This window comes from Lithobates pipiens, unplaced genomic scaffold (genome assembly GCF_037356315.1).
Source record: "Lithobates pipiens isolate NorthernLeopardFrog02 unplaced genomic scaffold, aLitPip1_a1.2 Scaffold_23, whole genome shotgun sequence".
Lineage (NCBI taxonomy): Eukaryota > Metazoa > Chordata > Amphibia > Anura > Ranidae > Lithobates > Lithobates pipiens.
In genome coordinates this window covers 276855258-276877385 of record NW_027507785.1, presented here as the reverse complement: position 1 = coordinate 276877385, position 22128 = coordinate 276855258, and the positions used below count along the sequence as shown (strand labels likewise).

General features: G+C 45.7%; 1 protein-coding gene across 5 annotated transcripts in view; it reads left to right on the top strand.

The window, feature by feature from the left end:
• Positions 1 to 22128, top strand: part of ACOT11 (acyl-CoA thioesterase 11) — a 64601-nt gene that overhangs the window by 5613 nt on the left and 36860 nt on the right. For all 5 annotated transcript variants that reach the window (XM_077453271.1, XM_077453268.1, XM_077453269.1 and 2 more), the window contains exons 3-6: positions 4683 to 4842; positions 7260 to 7329; positions 9453 to 9513; positions 16084 to 16185. In XM_077453271.1, coding sequence (XP_077309397.1) covers positions 4701 to 4842; positions 7260 to 7329; positions 9453 to 9513; positions 16084 to 16185 — 375 coding nt within the window. In that variant the 5' untranslated portion in view covers positions 4683 to 4700. The remainder of the gene's footprint in view (positions 1 to 4682; positions 4843 to 7259; positions 7330 to 9452; positions 9514 to 16083; positions 16186 to 22128) is intronic.

The following is a 22128-nucleotide window of genomic DNA, read 5'->3' as shown; positions in this document are numbered from 1 at the left end:
TACCATCAACTATTGCTGCTGACGGCTTGTAGTTCTCTATGAACTACCAGGGTGCTAATAAGCATTCTTGGTAGTTCATTGCATCTTCTGTCATATGTAATTGCCTGCCCGTATAAGGTACTGTATAAACTACACTGACAGTCTGAAGGAGCCTTGCATTCTGCGAGTACAATGCTTTATGGGCTCCTAATAAAAAAAATATATAATGCACTTTTTTTTTTACCTGCAAAAAAATGGCCATTTATTTTAATTATTTTTTTAAAAAAGGTAAACTTTTCCTTTAAGCTGCTAAGGCAGTCAGACAAGGATGTACCACGTGCCACAATAATCAGCTTTTCAGCACAACTAAAATGATCCCTCCCTGTCATGTTCAGCAGGCAGTAGTGCCAACAAACACACATACTCATGTGAATGGAGCCACGGCATAAAAATGCCAGTATGAATGAGGCCCAAGTCCTCAGTCTCACAGATGGATGTTTTCTTTTACAGCTCTGAATACCAATTTGTGGTTGAAAGTTTTTTAAAGCCAGTTGACAGGAGCTTCAGAAGCATTATGCCGCCTCCTGGGCGCTTGTTATATTGGAGTAATCTGACCAAATGCACTGCAGTTGTATACATTAGATGGGGTTCCAACACGGTCTCATTCACTTGTGTGGAGTGCGTTTGCCACATTTGGTACATTATGTCACGTTCCTAGAACAAAATCAAGCCAGGTGAGTGCTGCTCAGTCATTCACAAGAAGCTTTGTATTCTATAAATAAATGCATGCCTTTCTCTGATTGGCTGGGGTAGAAAGACGGGCAGATGACATCACAAACTTCACCTCCAGTGGAAGCCTTGTATTCATTCATAAAATGCAAAATTAATGGCCCCAATCGGTTTTGTTCCAGGAGCGGGACAAAAAGTCCCTGAACAAATTCTGGAACACTGTGTTGTACACTGTACAGTGTCCCTGGAGAGATTTTTGCCTCTGGAAAGTTTTTTTTTTTTGTATGTAAATGGAACTTGGTGGGGCCCTCCTGGAAGCCATGTAGTCTTCAAAGCAAGTGACGTTCCCCTGCTGGGAAACACCTGGGGTCCAGGTTCCCTTCGGTTCCATTCACACTTTTACGACTTTGGAGTGCATCTTTGATGCAACTTTGGATGGGAGCGACTTGGATACGACTTTGGCTTTGACCAGTGATCATGGACTGTTTCACAACTGTTGCATTGTATAACATTCAGTTACGACTTTCATGCAAATTTGAGGGTTAACATTGAAGTCTATGGCCCTCAAGTTGCATGAAAGTTGGACCAAAGTAGTGCATACTTTTGAAGTCGTTGCAACTTTAAGTCGCACATATATGAATGATTATCATTGGAAAACATGGGGAATGACTTGTCACGTCACAACTTCCAACGCACTAATCCCAACGAACACATTCCTGTAGAAATGGCTGTGCAAAAAAACAGGTGCTGTAGCGCCCAACAGCTGGAACCATGTCAAGTCAAGGAAAAACAAATATTACCAGCACACCAAGGATCTCCAGAGTGGGTCCAGAGTCTTAATCAGCGATCATATTGTTACAGCAGATTGCAATGTTTCGGATCCACACAGGACCCCTTCATCAGGTATGTGACCTGCCTGATGTAGGGGTCCTGCGTGGCTCTGAAATGTTGCAGTCTGCTGTAACAATGTGATCACTGATTTTAAAGCTCTGGACCCACTCTGGTGATCCTTTGGTGTGGTGGTAATATTTGTTTGCTTTGTGATTTCACAAGTCACACAAGTGGGAATGGAGCCTTAGTTGGGCTTAGCACTAGGGACAGGACAAAAGCTGCCTGTTACAGGGGAAAATGCTGACAGCCACCTCTGGAATTTGACAGGAACTGCCGTTATCAGTAGAGTGTTGAAAAGCAAGTTAGACTCGTCTCTTATTTTTATGGGTGGCCTTTTCCGAGCGGGGAGCCGGGCGATGTGTCATGCCAAGGTGCTAGTGCATGTTATCATGGACAGAATACTTTATTGTTCCCTCAGGAAGTGGACCCTACACTAACAAGAATGAAGGCAGGTGGTACCAAAGATGCAATGTATGAGCAACATTATCTTGGCCCCACCACCTACATGAGGATTGAGTGTTTTTCAGTTCTTTTTAGCCAATGAAAAGCTAGTTACTAGGGAATAGAAATGCACAATATGTACGATTTTTGCACTATTTTTTATGCACAAGTTTGTGCATTTTGAGGCACTTCCTTTGAAGACTATTGTTTTCAAATAATCTTAAAGGGGTTGTAAACCCTCCGGGGTTTTTCACCTTAGTGCATTCTACGCATTGAGGTAAAAAACCTCATGTAGTGCACCAGCCCCCCAGAGCCCCCCTTTTACTCACCTATTTTAGACGCACAAATGTCAATGGATGCGCAAATAGGAGCAGTAGTCAGTGGATCACACCATCTGCTGCGCATGCTTCGCAGACTCATCCCTTTTATCCCAAAGAATGACAAAGCAGTGGTAGTTGGAACAATCATCAATTCGTGACTGGACTACGCAAACTCGCTTTACATAGGATTACCACAATATCAACTTGTGCGATTACAACTTATCCAAAACACGGCGGCAAGGCTGATAACAGGGAAAAAACCCTGGGAATCCATCTCTCCTTCGCTGAGGAGCTTACATTGGCTAACTGTAAAAAATCGGATCACGTTCAAGACCCTTTGCCTCACCCACAAATGCGTGCATAGAGAAGCTCCGCAATACCTTATGGAGAAAATAAATCATTACACACCAAACCACACTCTTCGATCAGCCAACAAAAACCTCCTCCTCGTGCCCAAAGCCCGGTATAAATCCAAGGGGGAGCGGAGATTCGCTGTCCAAGGGCCCCGGCTATGGAATGCTCTACCAATCGACATCCGTCTGGAAGAAAATCACCTGGCTTTTAGGAAAAAACTTAAGACCTTCCTCTTTTAGCAGATGATCAAGGCTCGCCAGAGCGCGTAGAGGCGATTCAGTTCGCATTGTGCGCTATACAAGTATTTCATTCATTCATTCATTCATTCATTCACCTGAGCCAGATCGTTCCTGCATCAAGGACGAGCACAGCCACTCCAGCCGTTGTCTCGGGGGCTGATTGGATAGATTGATAGCAGTGCAGCCATTGGCTCCTGCTGCTGTCAATCAAATCCAATGACAAGGTAGCTGGGGATGGAGCCGAGTCCTGCCGTCTGTCTCAATGGACGCAGCAGCAGGACACGAGAGCGTGCACGCACGGGTGCCCCGAGGGAGAGCGCTTCTCCAACAGGGCACTCGAGATGAGGAGGAGCCAGGAGCGCCGCTGAGGGACCCCAGAAGAGGAGGATCGGGGCTACTCTGTGCAAAATTAACTAGAGGCCTAGAGGCGATTCAGTTCGCATTGTGCGCTATATAAGTATTTCATTCATTCATTCATTCACAGAGGAGGTAAGTATGATGTGATTTTTTTATTTTTTTTTTTAAATCCAAGGTTTACATCCTTTTAAAGCTTTTAACTCAGAAGAAGCGCATGTACTTTTTAGAGCTACAAGCTTCAAGTGAACAGGCACAACTGAAATATGCGGAGACGGGGTTTTGAATGTTGAGTTTTGTGGAACAAAATGGGGCATTCGATGAAAACACGATTTTTGACCCTGGATACGTTTTGAAAACGTTCCAGTTATATGTATGCATAACTGACTTCTTTTCTGTAATTTCACTTATTTATATTGCTTCAACATAGTCTTAAGCTATTTATGCAGAACAATGAATGATTCTCTCAAGTACCTGCACCTGTAGTAGTTTACAATCTAATTTTCCTACCACCATCATGCAAAAACACTATAGGGCTAGCTTGGGCAGAGGTCCATTAACCTTCCAGTATATTCTTTGGCTGAGGGATCAAAGTCCAGGAACTGCACCCAGAACCTAATGCTGCAGGGCGGAGATTTTACCACCATCCTCCCCTGTCCTCTCTAAAGTGTTGCATTAAAACACACATGTATAAATGGGCTGCCAATACACCACCAGAGTAGGCATATAAACATACCTGACCTTTTTATTTTCGATGGTGGGGGCAGCTGGGATGTTGCAGTGGCAAAGACGTATTCTGAATCACTCATACAGCAGCTGGCTATCATTGTCTATGGCTATATATCCAATGGGCCCCCTACTGGGAAATTGGTCCACCTCAAGTAAAATTCTTCATAAACACACACTGAATTTGATTCCCTTGTGTAAATAATGCAGTGTAAAGGACAACTTTTAGCTCTTTGCTTTCCTTGTGTTGCAAAGGAAATGTATCTCTATTGCCTATACCAGTGGTCTCCAAATTGAGGCCCGTTGCTTGCTTTTATCCTGTCCTTTGGGCGCTGTTCCCTTCACTTATGCAAAGCATTATTCCTCCTACTGACACCAATAATGAGGCACTTTTCCTTCAACTGACACCAAGGATGGGGCGCAATTCCTTCCTCTGACACCAACAGTGGGGCAGTATTCTTCCCACTGTTATAAATAATTGAACACCATTCCTCCCACTGACACCAGTAATAGGGCACGATTCCTCCCATTGACACCAATGACCACATCTAATTTTTCCATTAGGTAAATCCTGATATATTACTATGAAGCAACTGCCCCATATATGCTTAAATATTAGCAGATGTGCTAAACCTGGCTTTTTTCACAGGTTCCAGCCTGCCGTGCCATGGCAAGCAACGATGGAGACAGGCGAAACCCAACAGAGGTGCGCATGAGCCAGATGGTGCTACCATGTCACGCCAACCACCGAGGGCAACTCAGTACCGGACAACTGCTCAAATGGATAGATACTGCGGCCTGCCTGTCAGGTGAGGCTTGTTATAAAGTAGGTTTTTGCTTATAGGGCCTTCTCTTCTGAACTTAAAATAACTAACTAAGGCAAAACTTTCTTCTTTTTTTTTTTAATAGTGCGGAAAGGGCTTAGAACACCTATAAGGTTTTTATTGCCGTCCATGTTCCTGTTAAACCTGGGGTTTTAAAACCTCTAAAATTTTAAAAAATATAATGGATTTTTGGTTTACATGTAAAATCATTTTATTGAAGTTCATCATTAGGACACAAGGCATCTTCATATTTATTGCTATAGTTAGGTATGGCTTCAATTTTTGTAGTAAGCCATGAACCAAAAAGGAAGAGGAGCGGGATCTCTGTGTCCCGTGATGTAATCCAAGAAGAGGATTTTACAGGTAAACATCAACATCAAAAACGCCAACCTAAATAAGTAAGAACCTTATGCAGCAACCTGTAAAACACACTGACCAAAGGTAGCATCTTCAGCAGCATTCACATTTACTTGGTACAACTTGGTAAAAGTGTGCACTGAAGACCAGGTAGCAGCTTTACAAAGCTACCAAATCCTAATGATTGTTAGCCCAGGAGGCACTAACACTCCTAGTAGAATGGGCTTTCAATATGTTAAGAGTTTTCCAGAAAATATACAAATTGTAGGTAAACTGATATCAAGGAGTAAGAAAGGCCCACAATGCAGGTGGGGCATATTACTACATCAATGACAGAAGTAAAGAGATCTGAATATTATGCCAAGACATCTTCTACAGTCACTAATCGCAATTGAAAATACAATCTCAACGTAGCAAAAAAGTACTCTGTGAAGAGCTGCAAAAAAAGGGGCCCCAAAAAGGGAAATAGAATCTCGACATCTCCACAACCCACCCGCCATCCGACATGGGTCATGAGTATGCAGAATGCTCTACAAGAGTGCAATCAAAGTAGCTAGGTAGCATCAAGGAAGAAAAAGGCTGGCATGCGGCTCTCCGTGGGGGCATTTTGAGAAGAGGAGGAGCCAGGAGCGCCATGGGAGGACCCCAGAAGAGGAGGATCAGGCCACTCTGTGCAAAACTCTTGCACAGAGGAGGTAAGTATAACATGTTTGTTATTTTTAAAGGCCCTTTTTCTGTATTGCTGTCTGCCTAGTTCTATTTTTGTCTGCGAGTCTGCCTATTTGCTATTGCATTTGCCTAAGGGTGTCCAGTGCCCTACGCCTCTCTCCCCTGTTCCTGTTAAGAGAAATAAAACTCTTTGTTCCTTTTTAAAAGTGACTGGCACCCATCTTTCCACCTTGCACAACACCCACCATGCCTAGTAACCTGCACCCTGAGGAGGCATGTCAGCTCTCCCTGACTCTAGAGGTCGGGGAGATCGATACATGGGTTTAAATGCAGCTTTCTGCAAAACAGTACCAGGTTGATGTCCCACATTATTGGAGTCTTAACTGGTGCAACAGTGTGCATATACAGTAATGCCTTGTAGAGTTTGAGGCAATCTGTCTCTGTAAAAGGGCTGCTAAAACCGAAATTTGACCTTTTGATCATACTCCAGTATAGTTTCTGGTCAACTCCCAACTGAAGGAAAGCAAAAATAAGGCAACCACATACTTGCTGCGAAACCCCTGAGCCTCAAACCAGGAAAAGTAAACCAATCAAGTCTTGTTGTAAATCTTCCTGAAAGTTGTCTTTGTAGCCTTAAGAAGGGTAGGAGTGACCGAATTTGAGATACTATTGTCCCTTAGGACCTTTGGCTTCAACAGCCATCCCTTCAAAGCCAGCAACTGTAAGAAAGATGACAGATCAGACTTTGCAACAGTAGGTCAGGAGGGTCTAGAAGAGTTCATCCGATGACATGTTCACCATGTTGGAATACCAAGTCCTCTTGGACCAGTCCAGGGAAATCAAAATTGCAGGAATTCCTTCCTATTGAATCCTGCAAAGTAGGTAAAAGCTGCAATGGTGGGCTGACCTAGATTAGGGAGAACTGGTCCCACGGTCTAACCATGGCATCAAACCATGACTGCTCAAGGATCTCCAGTCCTGGATACAAACCTGCCCAGCTTGACATTAAAACTGGATGCCAGAAGATCCAAATCTGAAATATTTGGATCGATGCTACATCCACCTAGGTGAGTATAAATGTATAAAGTCCATACTACTTTTTTTAAATAAAGATCTTAAAGCATTTCCTAGAAACCTGGAAACCCAAATAAATTGTCTCTATCCAACTTTTGCTTGCGTTACTTCTCAGAGCCTAAGTCTGACCGTTGTAATATAATATCTCCTATAGAGAAGCAGTTTTGTGTACTGCACTACCAAATTTCACCATAAGGTGGCACTTCAATCAAATTAATCTGTAATCGATGCTGTTTTGATACATACATTGCTGAAATTGAGAGCAACTATCCTAGCACAACTGTTGTGTTCTGGTCTTTCAGCTGAACGACATGCTGGCTGTCCCTGTGTCACTGCCTCTATGGATGACATCTACTTTGAGCACACCATCAGGTAATAACATTTTTTTTATTTTTTTTTCATTAATCAAACTAAAGGAAATGGCTGACTCTTCTGCATACCCCTTAACCCAGCTCTGGCTGAGACAAAGTTGTTTTTTATTTATTTTTTAATAAAAAAAAGACATAACGCCTGCTCTGTGCAACAATATTGCACAGAAAGTCATTTCCTCTTCTTACAGTCCCCGCCAGCACCCTCCTTCCTGTGCCTACTATAGCTCCCATTGGGTCCTGTGCTGAACTGTGTGACGCACACACCGACTGGCAACTGCAAGGGTCCATGGCTCTGCTACCCTTAGTTTAACCTGTGAAATTAGGAAGTGATGCTGGAGTTGGATACGCTGTTGGAGAAGTGACATGGAGCCAGATAAGTGTTTAAGGATTGAGGGGGGTGGTGGAGCTAGGGATTTCGGACGGCTAGTGGATTTTATATTTTTTAACTGACTGCAGAGAATGCATTAAAGGGGTTGTAAACCCTTACAGACCACTTTGTGCTACAGGTAAGCCTATATTAAGGCTTTCCTGTAGCTACCCAGGATATCTCCTAAACAGTTTAGGAAATATACCCTGTATTTGCATGTGCCAATGTCATCGGCGCATGCGCACTGACACAAACTGAAGCAATGGAACGTATGTGCTGTTGCTTCAGTGAGTGTGCCGTTAATGCACGCATGCGTGGGAGTGACATAATCGTGGCTCCGGCCAATCGCAGCGCCGGAGCCGCGATACCCGGAAGTAACCCCTGGGAGTGATGCCGCCGGCCAGTGCTGTATACGGGCACCACAGCAAGGGCTTCGATCTCAAATGAGTATTACGTAATGAGCTAGTATGCTATGCATACTAGCTCATTATGCCTTTGTCTTGCAGGTATTAGTAGTGTGTTTTTTTTTTATTTTTTTTTTTTTTTTAAGTGGGTTTATACCCACTTCAAGTAAAAAAAAAAAAAAACATTTTGGACTTAAGCACTACTTTAAGGCCTGGTTTACACCTATGCAGGTTTCAGGTGATGCATCTTCCAGGTGCATTTTGTGTTTTTCAATAAATGTTTTTTGATCCATTGAAGTCTATGGAACCAAAAACAACCTGCTGGTCCTTGGACCTTTCCATAAAATGCACAGATGTGAATGTGATACATAGGAAGCCATGTTAAATGGATTGCAGTGAGTTTCTGCAAAACTGAAAACTTACTAAAAAAATGCATAGGTGTGAACCAGGCCTAAATCTGTTATCTGCTCATTGGTGGTACAGTAGTTAGGTGACTCCAATGCCTGCTCACTACGAGATTGAGTGACCACCAAGAGCTCTGCAATGACCATGAATATTTATGTACCTACCTGCTTCCCCATACCTGTGCATCAGTGAGAGTTGGCACCTGGATAACTGATGGGGCCTTGCATGGGAAGCAAAACAAGTGAGTGAGAGGGATGACATTGTTGACAGTTCACTAATCTTACGGCAATAGGCTCATTTCACAAAACTAATACAGCATGTTTTATAGTCTCACATGGCTGAATATGGAGTTTCATAGGCTGTTGTTAACCTTTTTGATTTGATCCTAAAGTAACTAACCAATCTGAGCTGGTGGTAGTGGCATCAGGAAAATGTCAGCTGTAAAGCTGGCCATATTCCAGTAGAATTTCGTTTGTGCAGTACAATTCTGAAAAATCGTTCAATAACTCACTTCATCTTGCCATTGAGGCAACTCATTTTGTTTGAAAGGCATTAAAACTTCATCCAGACCTTTTACTTGAATGGAATCTCATATGCATTAAACAGGTTCTTTTTGTGTCTAGCACTTGTGCAATACAATATGTACAATTTTCCAAATGAAAACCACATTCGTAGTTAGAATTTGATGCCTTTAAAAAAAAAAAAAAAAAATTCATCCTGTTCCTTTTTAATTTTTATCATCGTTACTGTCAAAAAACACTGTTGGTTTGACTCTTTTAACAATTTAAAAAAATAAAATAAACATTTTGAAAATGTTAAATCTTTGAACAAAATTCTACTGGTGTATACATATTGATAAGTCTGCTTTAGCCATTTTATAGGATAAGCCCATCAATGAGCATATTTCTTCCTAATTTATAGTTTTTCTCTTTTATTTTTTTTTTGTAGCGTGGGACAAGTTGTTAACTTAAAGACAAAAGTGAACCGAGCTTTTAATTCTAGTATGGAGGTGTGTGCTATTTTTATTTATTTTATTATATTCATTTTAAATATATATATATATTTTATAGGTGGATCTACCACACATTACATTTTAATAGCTGACATGTCACCATAGTTGAATTAATGATGCAGCATAGCAAGAATTGAGGTAGATGGGAAAGATGGAGATGAAATAAAATACAGCGCATAGTGTGGTGTCAGTAGTTTTTACAATGTCCCAGCAAATAAGTGCCACTTTGTTTCCCTAAATAGCATGTCGCCTTGCCCCAGTAGGTACTGGGTTTTTTCACGGAGAATATGTCCATACCAATATTCAATCTCTTATCTTGCAAAGTGAACACACAAACTAAAAACAATAAATGTTAGTGTAAATCAGGATTTCACTAATGTGTTCCCATCTTATTTTAGTTCACAGAAGGTTAGGTCAGCTTTTTTTTTTTTTTTTTGCATGATTTTTTTCCATCAATTTTTACTGAAACAGTTCACATAGATTTAAAAAGAACCTATAATGCCCTGTACACATGATAGGATTTTCCAACAGCAAATGTTGGATGTGAACTTGTTGTCGGAAAGTCCGACCGTGTGTATGCTTCATAGAACATTTGTTGTCGGAATTTCCGCCAACAAATGTTTGAGAGCAGGCAGGTTATCAAATTTTCCAACAACAAAACTTGTTGTCATATCCAGAGGTTGTCTTTGGGAAATGGATGCATGAGTGCTGCCAGCATTGCTGCAGAGGTTGAAGGGGTGGGGGGTCAGCCTGTCAGTGCTCAGACCATGTGCCACACACTGCATCAAAGTAGTCTGCATGGCTGTCTTCCCAGAAGGAAGCTTCTTCTAAAGATGATGCACAAGAAAGCCCGCAAACAGTTTGCTCTACTTAATTGTTTTGAACGTTTTAAGTATTCTGTAGCAATAGAGGAATTATCTTTGAGAAGGAGATGAGAGATCCAGTGTGCCCTTAATGATTTTGCTGAAGGGCCCATCACACATAGATTTGTGCATGTTTAATTTGCATAGATATATCACTCTTTAAACAGAAACTATAATAGTTTGTGTATATAAATGTCAACTTGAGCTATGGAGTTCAGTAAACACCAGGATTTTATTCAAAAAAAGCAAGGATTGATAGTGCTCAATGCCCCCGATACCCATGTGTACCTATCTCCTACATGTAAACACACCACCAGACTGCTATGGGGCCTAAAAGTGTAGGGGTCTTGCTATACAGAGATTTTATATGGGTAGCAATGGCATTAGGCAATACATTTGAAAAAAAAAACTGATGTGTATATGGTCCATGAAGCTCTGCTGTGTGAGTAGTAAATATTCTGTAGCACTAGAGATGTACCATCTATAAGAGTTTTTTCAGTGTGTTGCACATAGGGCAGTTGAATGGGCTGCCCAATGCACATTTGTTGCATCAAAGAAGGAGAACATTTTGGCCCTGAGCCAAGTGTGTTTTTACATGCGCAGTTTGCAGCGATTTTTGCTTGCACATACCGCTTTTTCCTGTCATTTTTAGAGCTCTTAAGAATCACGCTGCCTACATTTGCAAAACATTAAGGCAGGCAATTTTTTTTTTATTTTTTTATTTTTTATTTTAAAATGATTACATTTCCCTATCAACACAGAATTTCTCCCATGAAGCTATTGTATTCTGACAGCAGGGAGAGTTCCTGGGTGTCACGATACAACGATCAGTGTTACTGGCTATAATCGGTGGCACTGATTGAGCGAAAAAAAAAAAACCCTGACAGGCTGGTTGCATAGAAGTCGATCAAGAGTGTGGCTGATTGTATCCACATTTTCTACCTGCTGCACAAATGTGCTCACTTTTGGTGGTGTATGGTCTAAAGTTGAGCTAAACTCAAAAAAAAAAAAACATTTCCTGTGTTAGAGAGAGCCTGAAAATGGGCCTTTTTTTCTTTATTGTACATCATGGGACACAGAGCAGCTATAGTAATTACTATCTGGGTTATACGCCACCTATAGGTGAATGGACACTGGCACACTCAAAAGACAGGAAGTCCCCCCTCTATATAACCCCTCCTATACAGGAAGTACCTCAGTTTTTTTCGCCAGTGTCTGTAAGGTAGTGGTCAATGATCTGATACCTGTGCTCTTGGAGCATACTTGGAGGTCTGGACGGTTCAATGAAGAATCATGGACTTCAATCGGATCCATTCGAAAAAGCTGTCAGCCAAAATGGATGGTACCCAAGCCTTGTTGGAAGGAGAGAAGATTCCTCAAGGTTTGCCTGTAATGCAGCCTTACGGCACTGGACCCTGCGTAATGGAACCCTGTGCAGTGTTTGTTCTGCTTTTCCTGCAGGGTGCTATACAGGTCCAGGGGAGTGGATCCCAGATTAAGGGGGGGGGACCCAGTCTCTGAGAGTCTTTTATGACAAAGCTCACCGTGATGGTGAAGATTGGACTCCTGTTATGTTCAGAGTCCTGCAGCAGGAATGGTAAGTCTGCATTTGTTTTGCAGTTTCTCTTTTTTTCTTTTCTCTTGAAAAAGAAAAAAAAAAGAGTTCTGACTGTCTTTTCTCTCGGTGGCCACTGGGAGCAGGGTGCTGTTTAATCATGCTGTGTACTCTTACTCATGCGGGCTGCTGTTTCTCCTCCAGCCACTAGAGGGCACAGGCTTGCTCAGTATGGCCTATTTTTTATATAGGCAGGAAGGGTGGCCATGCCATGTGGCAACAGGTTCAGTAGGCTTCTGGAGACATAGCAGCAGTCCATGGATACTAACAAAGTGTGAGTACTTACTATGGGAGAACTGTTTGAAGACAAGTCATGATTATATGCTGCATATTTACTGCTTATCCAGGTGGACTGTACAACTGTAAGTTGATACACCCATGGATGGTTAGCAGTTCACTTTAAAGTGTTGTTGATGGCTCTGTAGGCAGGTACAGCGTAGTATACATGCTTGCAAACTTGTTGCTTAAATGCATGTTTAAATATACATGTTTGGAAAAAAAAAAGGAGCATGGGTGAATTTTAAGGAGTTGCTTTTCCAGTATAGTGCATATGTGCTTGGCTAAATCCTGCAGGACTAGTATGGGGCCAACTGCAGTTAAGCAGGTGCTTGCTTGCAAACTAGTTGAAACGCACGGTTGCCGAAGATGTATGTTTTTACATATTCGAATAAATATACATGATTATACATGTTTGCATAAAGCTACATGATCGTGGTTGCATAAAGATACATGGTTGTACAACGATGCATGTTTAGACATGTTTGTATAGATATACATGGTTTTACATGGTTGCATAAAGATGCATGTTTGCTTAAATATACATGGTGCTACATGGTTGCATAAAGATATATGGTTGCATAAAGATGCATGTTTATACATGTCTGCATAGATACGTGTTGCATAAACACATGCTTGCTTATTTCGAAAATGCTTGTTTCCATGGGCACATGTTGCATGAATGCATGTGTACAGCGCACGCTTTCATATTTTGGCTAAATGCATAGTTGCATAAGCACATGCTTCCATAAATACATGCTTCCATAGATGCATATTGCTTAAACACATGCTGGTGTGTTTTCATTTGTACTGCATATGTATGTTTATTTACTATAAGCTGTATACATATGCACTTGTTTTCCTGGGACTACATACATATGTGCTTATTTGCATAGGACTACATGCATATGGGATTATTTGCCTGGGTGCTTATTTGCACGTTCTCTACATACAGCCCTACTCCAGGTCTTGGTAGAGGTTCTTTCTCTGTCTGGAACTTGAAGATCCAGGCATTGCATTGCCGGAATGCTCTATTCCTGGGGTGTTGCAGAGCAAAAATTGGTGCTTTGATATTCTTCCTTTTCAGGAATTTGGAAAATAACCACTGATGCCAGTCTCTCTAAGTTGACTTGAGGCTGGCTACAGTTCAGTGGGCTTAGTCTCCACAGGAGAGAATACTGTCCAATAGCTTGGAATTTCTGGCCAGTATGCCTTGCTCTGGATTATAGGACAAACCTGTAGTAGGTTCAATCTGGAAATGCCTCTACAGGCATGTATATATCAACCACCAGGGCGGCACCAGAGGTCATACGACTCAGGGAGGTGTACCACATTCTGTCTGGGACAGTACAGGTGCTGTCTCTATCGCCAATACATATTCCAGGTATAGGATAGTGGCAAGGGGAACTCTGCAGGGGAATCTACTAGATTCCAATTTCTACAACATTTTGGGACAGGTGTGTCCGGGACAAGTGTCACTGCCAATAAGGGTGCATGTACTGGTAACACCATAACAACACCATAACACTGTTTCTCCTTTATTTGATGTTTTGGGAGGGGGGAGGGGGATATAATAAATACATAAGAATATAATATAATTTTTTTTTGCCTGGGGTGAAGCCAGGAAATGGCACCCGCAGAAATATGCAAGTGGGAGATTTTCTTTTATTTTCTCCAATCGGTAGAGGAAAGGAGTTTGGCCTTAAGTACCGTTAAGGGCTAGAATTTTGTCCCTATCCGTTTTTTTTTTTTCCAGGGGCAGTTGTTTCTCAATCCTTGTTTCACACCTCATACAGCAAGTAACTTGGGCAGTGCCGCCTCTCAGGCCATTCTTGTGTGCTTGGGACTTGAATTGATCTTGGCTGTCCTTGCAGAGGCCACTTTTTGAACCAATCTGGGGATTCTGTTGGTCCTTTTATCTCAGAAGGTGGCTTCTTCAGTTGCTATCACTTCAAAAAGTGGAGTGTCAGAGTTGGCAGCTTTTTCATGCAAGGAGCCATTCTTAGGCCGCGTACACACGGGCGGACTGTCTGTCCAACTTAGTCCGCTGAAACACATTTCAGCGGACAGTCCGCTCGTGTGTGGGCTTCAGCGGACAGTCTGGCGGACTAAGTCTTTCGGAATTTCCGTAATACAGTCCGTCCAACTTTGGTTTCAGCGGACAATCCGCTCGTGAGTAGGCTAGTTCGACGGACTAAGTATGGCGCATGCTCAGAAAGGATTTACACGGCGAAAGGTTGCATTGCAGTGTATTGGACGTCGTATTTTTAGTCCCGTCGTACGTGCTGTACACGTCATCGCGCAAGCTTTCGACGGACTGTCTGTTCATCGTGTGTGGTCAAGTCCGTTCATTCAAAAGTAGGACGGACTGTCCGTCGGATTGTCTGACGGACTTAGTTGGCCAGACAGTCCGCCCGTGTGTACGCGGCTATAGTCTCGCATTATAAGGTGATGTTGCGTCCTCATTCTTGTCTTTTATTTTTCTCCTAATCTACAGTCGGCAGAAGAAACATTGCTACCTACTCTAGAGGTAGTTCGGACACTCAGGATCTACTTGAGTTGTCGGCACAAGTCAGGAATCCTGATTTGTGCTGCCAGAAAAGCCCAGGAATGGCAAGCGGCATCCAGGTTGAATATTTAGCAGTGAATCTGCCAGTTTATCAATAATGGTTTAAACGGTAAAAAAACATTTTTTTTTTCTGGGGAGAGATTCTCTACCAGGTATGGAAATATCTTGGACCATCCATCATCGGGTGGCAGTGGCCCGGGGGTACAAGACCAATATTTAGTCTTTTATTTTATACTGTACATCTACAGGATTTTTACCAGGTCGATGTCAATCACATAGAAGATACTGCCTTTGGCCTCAGCATATTACAAATGGCAGAGTAGGTCCCTCTTTGGTGGCAGTTTCTATGATGGTGTCTCCCTCCCCTGAGGGGCATTGCTTTGGGACATCCCAGATAGTAATTGCTATAGCTGCGCTGTGTCCTGTGATGTACTCCAAGAAAATGATTTTACAGGTAAGCTGTAGGAAAAATCCTATTTGTTTTTGTTTATAGTCCTGAAACATAGCGGTGCACTTCCTGGTATGTGAGGTACCTCATAGCTGTATAACAACAGGGGTTGGACAAAATGATGAAAACACTACATTAATGCCAAGACGATTAATGGTCCAATTTACACAGCTAGTGTTGTCAAATCGTGGTTTGATGAGCATGCAGATGAAGTATCGCACCTTCCCTGGGCGCTGCAGTCTCTGTAATATCATAGAGTCACTATGGTCAATTTTGAAGAACACGGTTCGGGCTCATTTTCCATCTCTGCGTGAACTGGAAGAATTTTGCATGAAGAGTGGTATCAGATTCCATTACCCACCATCCAAGACTTACTGTATGTTTGCCAATTCCCAATGGAATCCAAAGGTGGTCCAACACCATATTCGGTACAATTTTGTTCTTTTACCTGGTGTTTCCATTAGTTTGTCCAACCCCTGTTCATTGTGAACCTAGGTACTGCTGTGTGTGACTTCTAGTCTCAGGCAGATCAGCAGTAAGATCTGGTGATGTCACTATTGCACTGCTCACTGTTCTCTTTGCTGGAGGCACTGACATTATGAAGCAATCCCTTCCTCTACCAAGATGGCCACCTCCACTCAGACACCGTACACAATAAGGCCTGGTAAGTGATTAATAGGGGAAGAACAGCTGCTTTGAGTTCAGACAATACTGGAGCCTTCTGGCTGCCTTTTTTTTGGGCGGAGCTTGCAAAGTTGGGTTCCTCTTTAACTTTTCTGTAATTGTGTCTCTGCAGGTTGGGATCCAAGTTACCTCAGAAGATCTGTGTAGTGGCAAAGAGTGGAAAGTGTGTCAGGCCTTCGCCACATTTGTAGCACAACCACAAGGCAATGAAAAAGTGAGCAAATGTTATATCACAATCTCACCAGTGCGAACTTAGATCTCAATGATTTGCATGAATAAATTCCATTACATTTATGGTAGATTTAGAAGGACATGCGTCTGAATTTTTCTTTCCCCTGAAGCCTGATTCGCATTTGAATGAGACTTCAGAGGCTAGTTACAGGCGGTGAGAAAGCGATGTGCGGCCTCTTCACTGCCTGTTTAAACTCGCTGCAACCACAGTGTCCCATGGTCACACCAGGGATCCCCCCTCTCCCTTAAAATGGAGGTCCCATTTCCCCCCCCCCCCTTTCACATGGTAGTTCGTTCCTCCCCCCTCCTTTCACATGGTAGTCCCCTTCCTCCCCCCTCCTTTCACCTGGTAGTCCCCTTCCTCCCCCCTCCTTTCACCTGGTAGTCCCGTTCCTCCCCCCTCCTTTCACCTGGTAGTCCCGTTCCTCCCCCCTCCTTTCACATGGTAGTCCCGTTCCTCCCCCCTCCTTTCACATGATAGTCCCGTTCCTCCCCCCCTCCTTTCACATGGTAGTCCCGTCCTCCCCCCCCCCCCCTCCTTTCACATGGTAGTCCCGTCCTCCCCCCCCCTCCTTTCACATGGTAGTCCCGTCCTCCCCCCCCCCTCCTTTCACATGGTAGTCCCGTCCTCCCCCCCCCCTCCTTTCACATGGTAGTCCCGTCCTCCCCCCCCCTCCTTTCACATGGTAGTCCCGTCCTCCCCCCCCTCCTTTCACATGGTAGTCCCGTCCTCCCCCCCCCTCCTTTCACATGGTAGTCCCCCCTCCCCCCCCTCCTTTCACATGGTAGTCCCGTCATCCCCCCCTCCTTTCACATGGTAGTCCCCCCCCCCCCCCCCCCCCTCCTTTCACATGGTAGTCCCGTCCCCCCCCCCCCCCTCCTTTCACATGGTAGTCCCGTCCTCCCCCCCCCTCCTTTCACATGGTAGTCCCGTCCTCCCCCCTCCTTTCACATGGGAGTCCCGGCCATGGCAGTGGTATCATGGCAGAAGGCTGGAGGAATGATCCTGGGTGTCTTGGTCGGTACCCCTGAAAAGAATGATGTAGTGTGGTGAATAGGGGTGAGGTCAAGTCGGCACGGCTGCACAATGCATCTGCGCCCCCCCCCCCCCCCCACCCGAACTTTTCACTTCCCAATATCAATGTCACTGTTTCCGGAGGAGGAGGGTGCAACTAAAATCTGTGGGGAGGTTTAGAGTAGTGATGGACGAACTTCCGACGGGACGTTTCGCGAACGCGAAACGCGAACGGACACAAACGTTCGCGAAAACGACCGTTCGCCGCGGGCTCCATTGACTTCAATGGGAGGCGAATTTCGCAAACCTTTAGGTCGAATTTGCGGCCACGGGGTAATTATTAGGGGGTAGCACGTAGTCCCACCACCTGGACAATAGCATAATACATGTATGAGGTGAATTTGGGATCGATAACTACAAGCATTTTTTTTTTATTTGGGAAATTGTTCTGACAATTCAGGACTATGGAGCTAATGAAGGCAATGGAGGAGAGGGAAGGTCAGGGACCAGGGTAGGCAAACAAGAGGGTGCAGGAGATACAGAGCACTGACAGCAGCACCGTAATACAGAGCACTGACATCAGCACCGTGACATACAGCGCTGACAGCAGCTCCGTGACATACAGCGCTGACAGCAGCTCCGTGACATACAGCGCTGACAGCAGCTCCGTGACATACAGCGCTGACAGCAGCTCCGTGACATACAGCGCTGACAGCAGCTCCGTGACATACAGCGCTGACAGCAGCACCGTGACATACAGCGCTGACAGCAGCTCCGTGACATACAGCGCTGACAGCAGCTCCGTGACATACAGCGCTGACAGCAGCTCCGTGACATACAGCACTGACAGCAGCTCCGTGACATACAGCGCTGACAGCAGCTCCGTGACATACAGCGCTGACAGCAGCACCGTGACATACAGCGCTGACAGCAGCTCCGTGACATACAGCGCTGACAGCAGCTCCGTGACATACAGCGCTGACAGCAGCTCCGTGACATACAGCGCTGACAGCAGCTCCGTGACATACAGCGCTGACAGCAGCTCCGTGACATACAGCGCTGACAGCAGCACCGTGACATACAGCGCTGACAGCAGCTCCGTGACATACAGCGCTGACAGCAGCTCCGTGACATACAGCGCTGACAGCAGCTCCGTGACATACAGCACTGACAGCAGCTCCGTGACATACAGCGCTGACAGCAGCTCCGTGACATACAGCGCTGACAGCAGCACCGTGACATACAGCGCTGACAGCAGCTCCGTGACATACAGCGCTGACAGCAGCTCCGTGACATACAGCGCTGACAGCAGCTCCGTGACATACAGCGCTGACAGCAGCTCCGTGACATACAGCGCTGACAGCAGCTCCGTGACATACAGCGCTGACAGCAGCTCCGTGACATACAGCGCTGACAGCAGCTCCGTGACATACAGCGCTGACAGCAGCTCCGTGACATACAGCGCTGACAGCAGCTCCGTGACATACAGCGCTGACAGCAGCTCCGTGACATACAGCGCTGACAGCAGCTCCGTGACATACAGCGCTGACAGCAGCTCCGTGACATACAGCGCTGACAGCAGCACCGTAAGCAGCCCCAGGAGGAAGTCAGCACAGCACAGGGATGGTGTGATCCCCTCATAATAAGAACCCCCAGGAGGAAGTCAGCACAGCACAGGGATGGTGGGAGCCCCTCATAATAAGAACACCCAGGAGGAAGTCAGCACAGCACAGGGATGGTGGGAACCCCTCATAATAAGCAGCCCCAGTAGAAATATGACACCGCTCAACCTCTTCAAAGAGGAGGGTAGGGGCATATAGTACGGTGTGCTTTTTTGGGTCAGGGAAGTGAGCCAAATGAATTAAGAAGGTCTGTGTGCTTGATTCCAAAAATTGTTTATAGACATATACATGGTCTACTGATCACATGTGTTGAATTCCTCCGAGATCCATGCCTCATTCATTTTTAGAAATGTGAGGTAGTTAACACTGTGGTGAGCTAGGCGAGTACGCTTATCGGTCACAATCCCCCCTGCTGCGCTGAACGTCCTTTCGGACAGGACACTGGATGAGGGGCAAGCCAACAGTTCGATTGCAAATTGGGCAAGCTCTGGCCAGAGGTCAAGCCTGCCCACCCAGTAGTCTAGGGGTTCATCACTCCTCAGAGCGTCCACATCGGCCGTTAACCCAATGTAGTCGGACACCTGACGGTCTAGGCGTTCCCTGATGCTGGATCCGGATGACACCTGTCGATGGGTCGGCTGAAAGAATGACCTCATATCCGAAGTCACCAACACATCTTCAAACCGGCCTCTTCTTGCAGGCGCTGTTGGATTGGTACCCGCAAATCCTTCTCTGGGAGTGGGAATTGCTCCTCTGCCAGCGCACGCAAAAGCAGAATGCAGCATTTCTCGAAGCAAGGCCTGGAAGTGCTGCATTCTGACAGCCCTCTGCGACGGCGGTAACATTTCCGCCATTTTGTGTTTGTACCGGGGGTCTAAGTACGTTGCCACCCAGTACTGGTCCTTGACCCTCATGCTTTTTATACGGGGGTCCCTATTAAAACACTGGAGCATGAAGGCCCCCATTTGCACTAAAGTGGAAGCGGTGTGGTGGCCTGGCTCCTGCTCATCATCCAGGATAATGTCGTCCTCTTCATTCTCCTCTCCCCATCCTCGCACAACAGGGATCCCAGAAAGGTTTAAAGCATGCTCTTCTTGCTCCTGCTCATCCGCCCCGGCACCATCCTCCTCTGACTCCTCATCAGACTCCTGTTGTTGACTTGTCTCAGATAGAGTAGCCCCCCCTGGGAATTCATCCAGCATTGCGACTTCCTCATCTTCCCGCTCCTGCTCCTCCACAGCCTGATCAATGACACGACGCAATGCACGCTCCAGAAAGAAGGCATAAGGTACCATGTCACTGATGGCGCCATGGCTGCGACTGACCAGTTTGGTGATCTCCTCAAATGGCCGCAGAAGTCTGCATGTGTCGCGCATGAGCAGCCACTGGCGCGGTGAAAAAAAACCCAGCTCCCCAGAACCGTTTCTTTCGCAGAGTTCATACAGGTAGACGTTAACTGCACGTTTCTGCTGGAGCAGCCTATCAAGCATATAGAAGGTTGAGTTCCATCGCGTCGGGCAATCGCAAATAAGACGTCTGACCGGCAGATGGTGTCGCCGCTGAATGTCAGCAAGGCGAGCCATGGCCGTGTAAGATCTTCTGAAATGGGCCGAGATTTTCCTTGCCTGCCGCAAGATGTCCTGGACCCCAGGGTATTTGACAAGGAATCGCTGCACGACCAAGTTTAAGACGTGTGCCATGCACGGCACGTGCGTGATTTTGCCCTGTTTCAATGCGCTAAGCAGATTGGCACCGTTGTCACACACCACTTTACCAACTGTCAAATTGAGCGGTGTTAGCCACTCATCTGCCTGTGAACGCAAAGCTGAAAGGAGTGCCGGGCCAGTGTGGCTCTTTGCTTCCAGGCACAACAGACGCAGCACGGCATGGCAACGTCTCACCTGGCATGTGGAATAGGTTCTGGGGAGCTTGGGCGGTGCAGTGGAAGAGACGCTAGCAGCGGAAAAGGAGGAGGCAGCTGAGGAGGAGAGGGAGGAGGATGGAGTAGGAGGAGGAGAAGAAGAGTCAGGCCTGCATGCAATCCGTGGCGGTAAAACCAAATCTACACGGGTGCCACGGGTTACATGCTTGACGGCCGTCAGAAGGTTCACCCAGTGGGCAGTAAAACTGATATACCTTCCCTGCCCGTGTTTGCTAGACCACGTGTCTGTGGTCAGATGTATCTTGGCACCGACACTGTGTGCCAGAGATACATTCACTTGCCGCTGAACATGGCCATATAGCTCTGGGATGCCCTTCTCTGAGAAATACTTCCTTCCTGGGACCTTCCATTGTGGTGTTCCAATGGCCACAAATTTGCGAAAGGCCTCCGAGTCCACCAGTTTATATGGCAGTAGTTGGCGGGCTATGAGTTCTGACAAGCCAGCCGCCAACCGTTGGGCAAGAGGGTTATCCGGCGTCATCATTTTTTTACGCTCAAACATTAGGCCCACGGAAGCCTGCCTTTTTGCAGAAAAATGTGAGCTTGGCGTGATGGAAGGTGGAGTGGAGGACAATTGTGAGGAGAGAGGAGAAGGAGAAGTAGAAGACGAGGCTGGACGGTGAGAGCCTGCAGTGTGGCTTTGTGTGTTCCGTTGCTCCCACTGGGCTCGGTGATGGCTGCTCATGTGCCTTCTTAAGGCGGTCGTCCCTAGGTGAGTATTGGGCTTACCGCGACTAACGCGTTGACTGCAAAGATTGCAGATGGCAACGCTATTGTCAGCAGCGGACACGTTAAAAAAAGCCCACACTGCGGAGCCATGTGCCGGTGTCCTGGGAGCGCCAGATGTGACCGTACATGGTCGATGACTCGCTCCTGATACATTTGCAGTCTGCTTTGTCCCTGCTGTGCAATGTAAGTCATTGCTGCTTCTCCTCCCTATCTGCTGGTCCATATCTCCCTCTGAACTCCCCTCCTCTTCCTCTCTTGTGGGCACCCACGTGACATCACTAGACACGTCATCATCAACGTCACCTTCCCCACCGCTATAAGTAGAGTAGGCAGCAACACCGGGGACCAACCTCCTCCTTGGGCTGATCTGGGTACTGGCGTCAGACTGCTGAGTAGCGCTTGTTGCTACCTCCTCTTCCTGATCCAATACCAAGAGTGGCTGCGCATCAGAAATGTCCTCTTGATATGGATCGGAAAATAATTCCAGTGACTCAAGCGGAAGGTATGTGGTGGTGGTGGTGGTGGTCGTGTTGTTGGTGGTAGTGTCTTTGGGGGTGCACATAGCAGAGAGTGAAGAAGAGGGTGCAGATCGAGAGGATGAGGAGGGTGCAGAAGAGT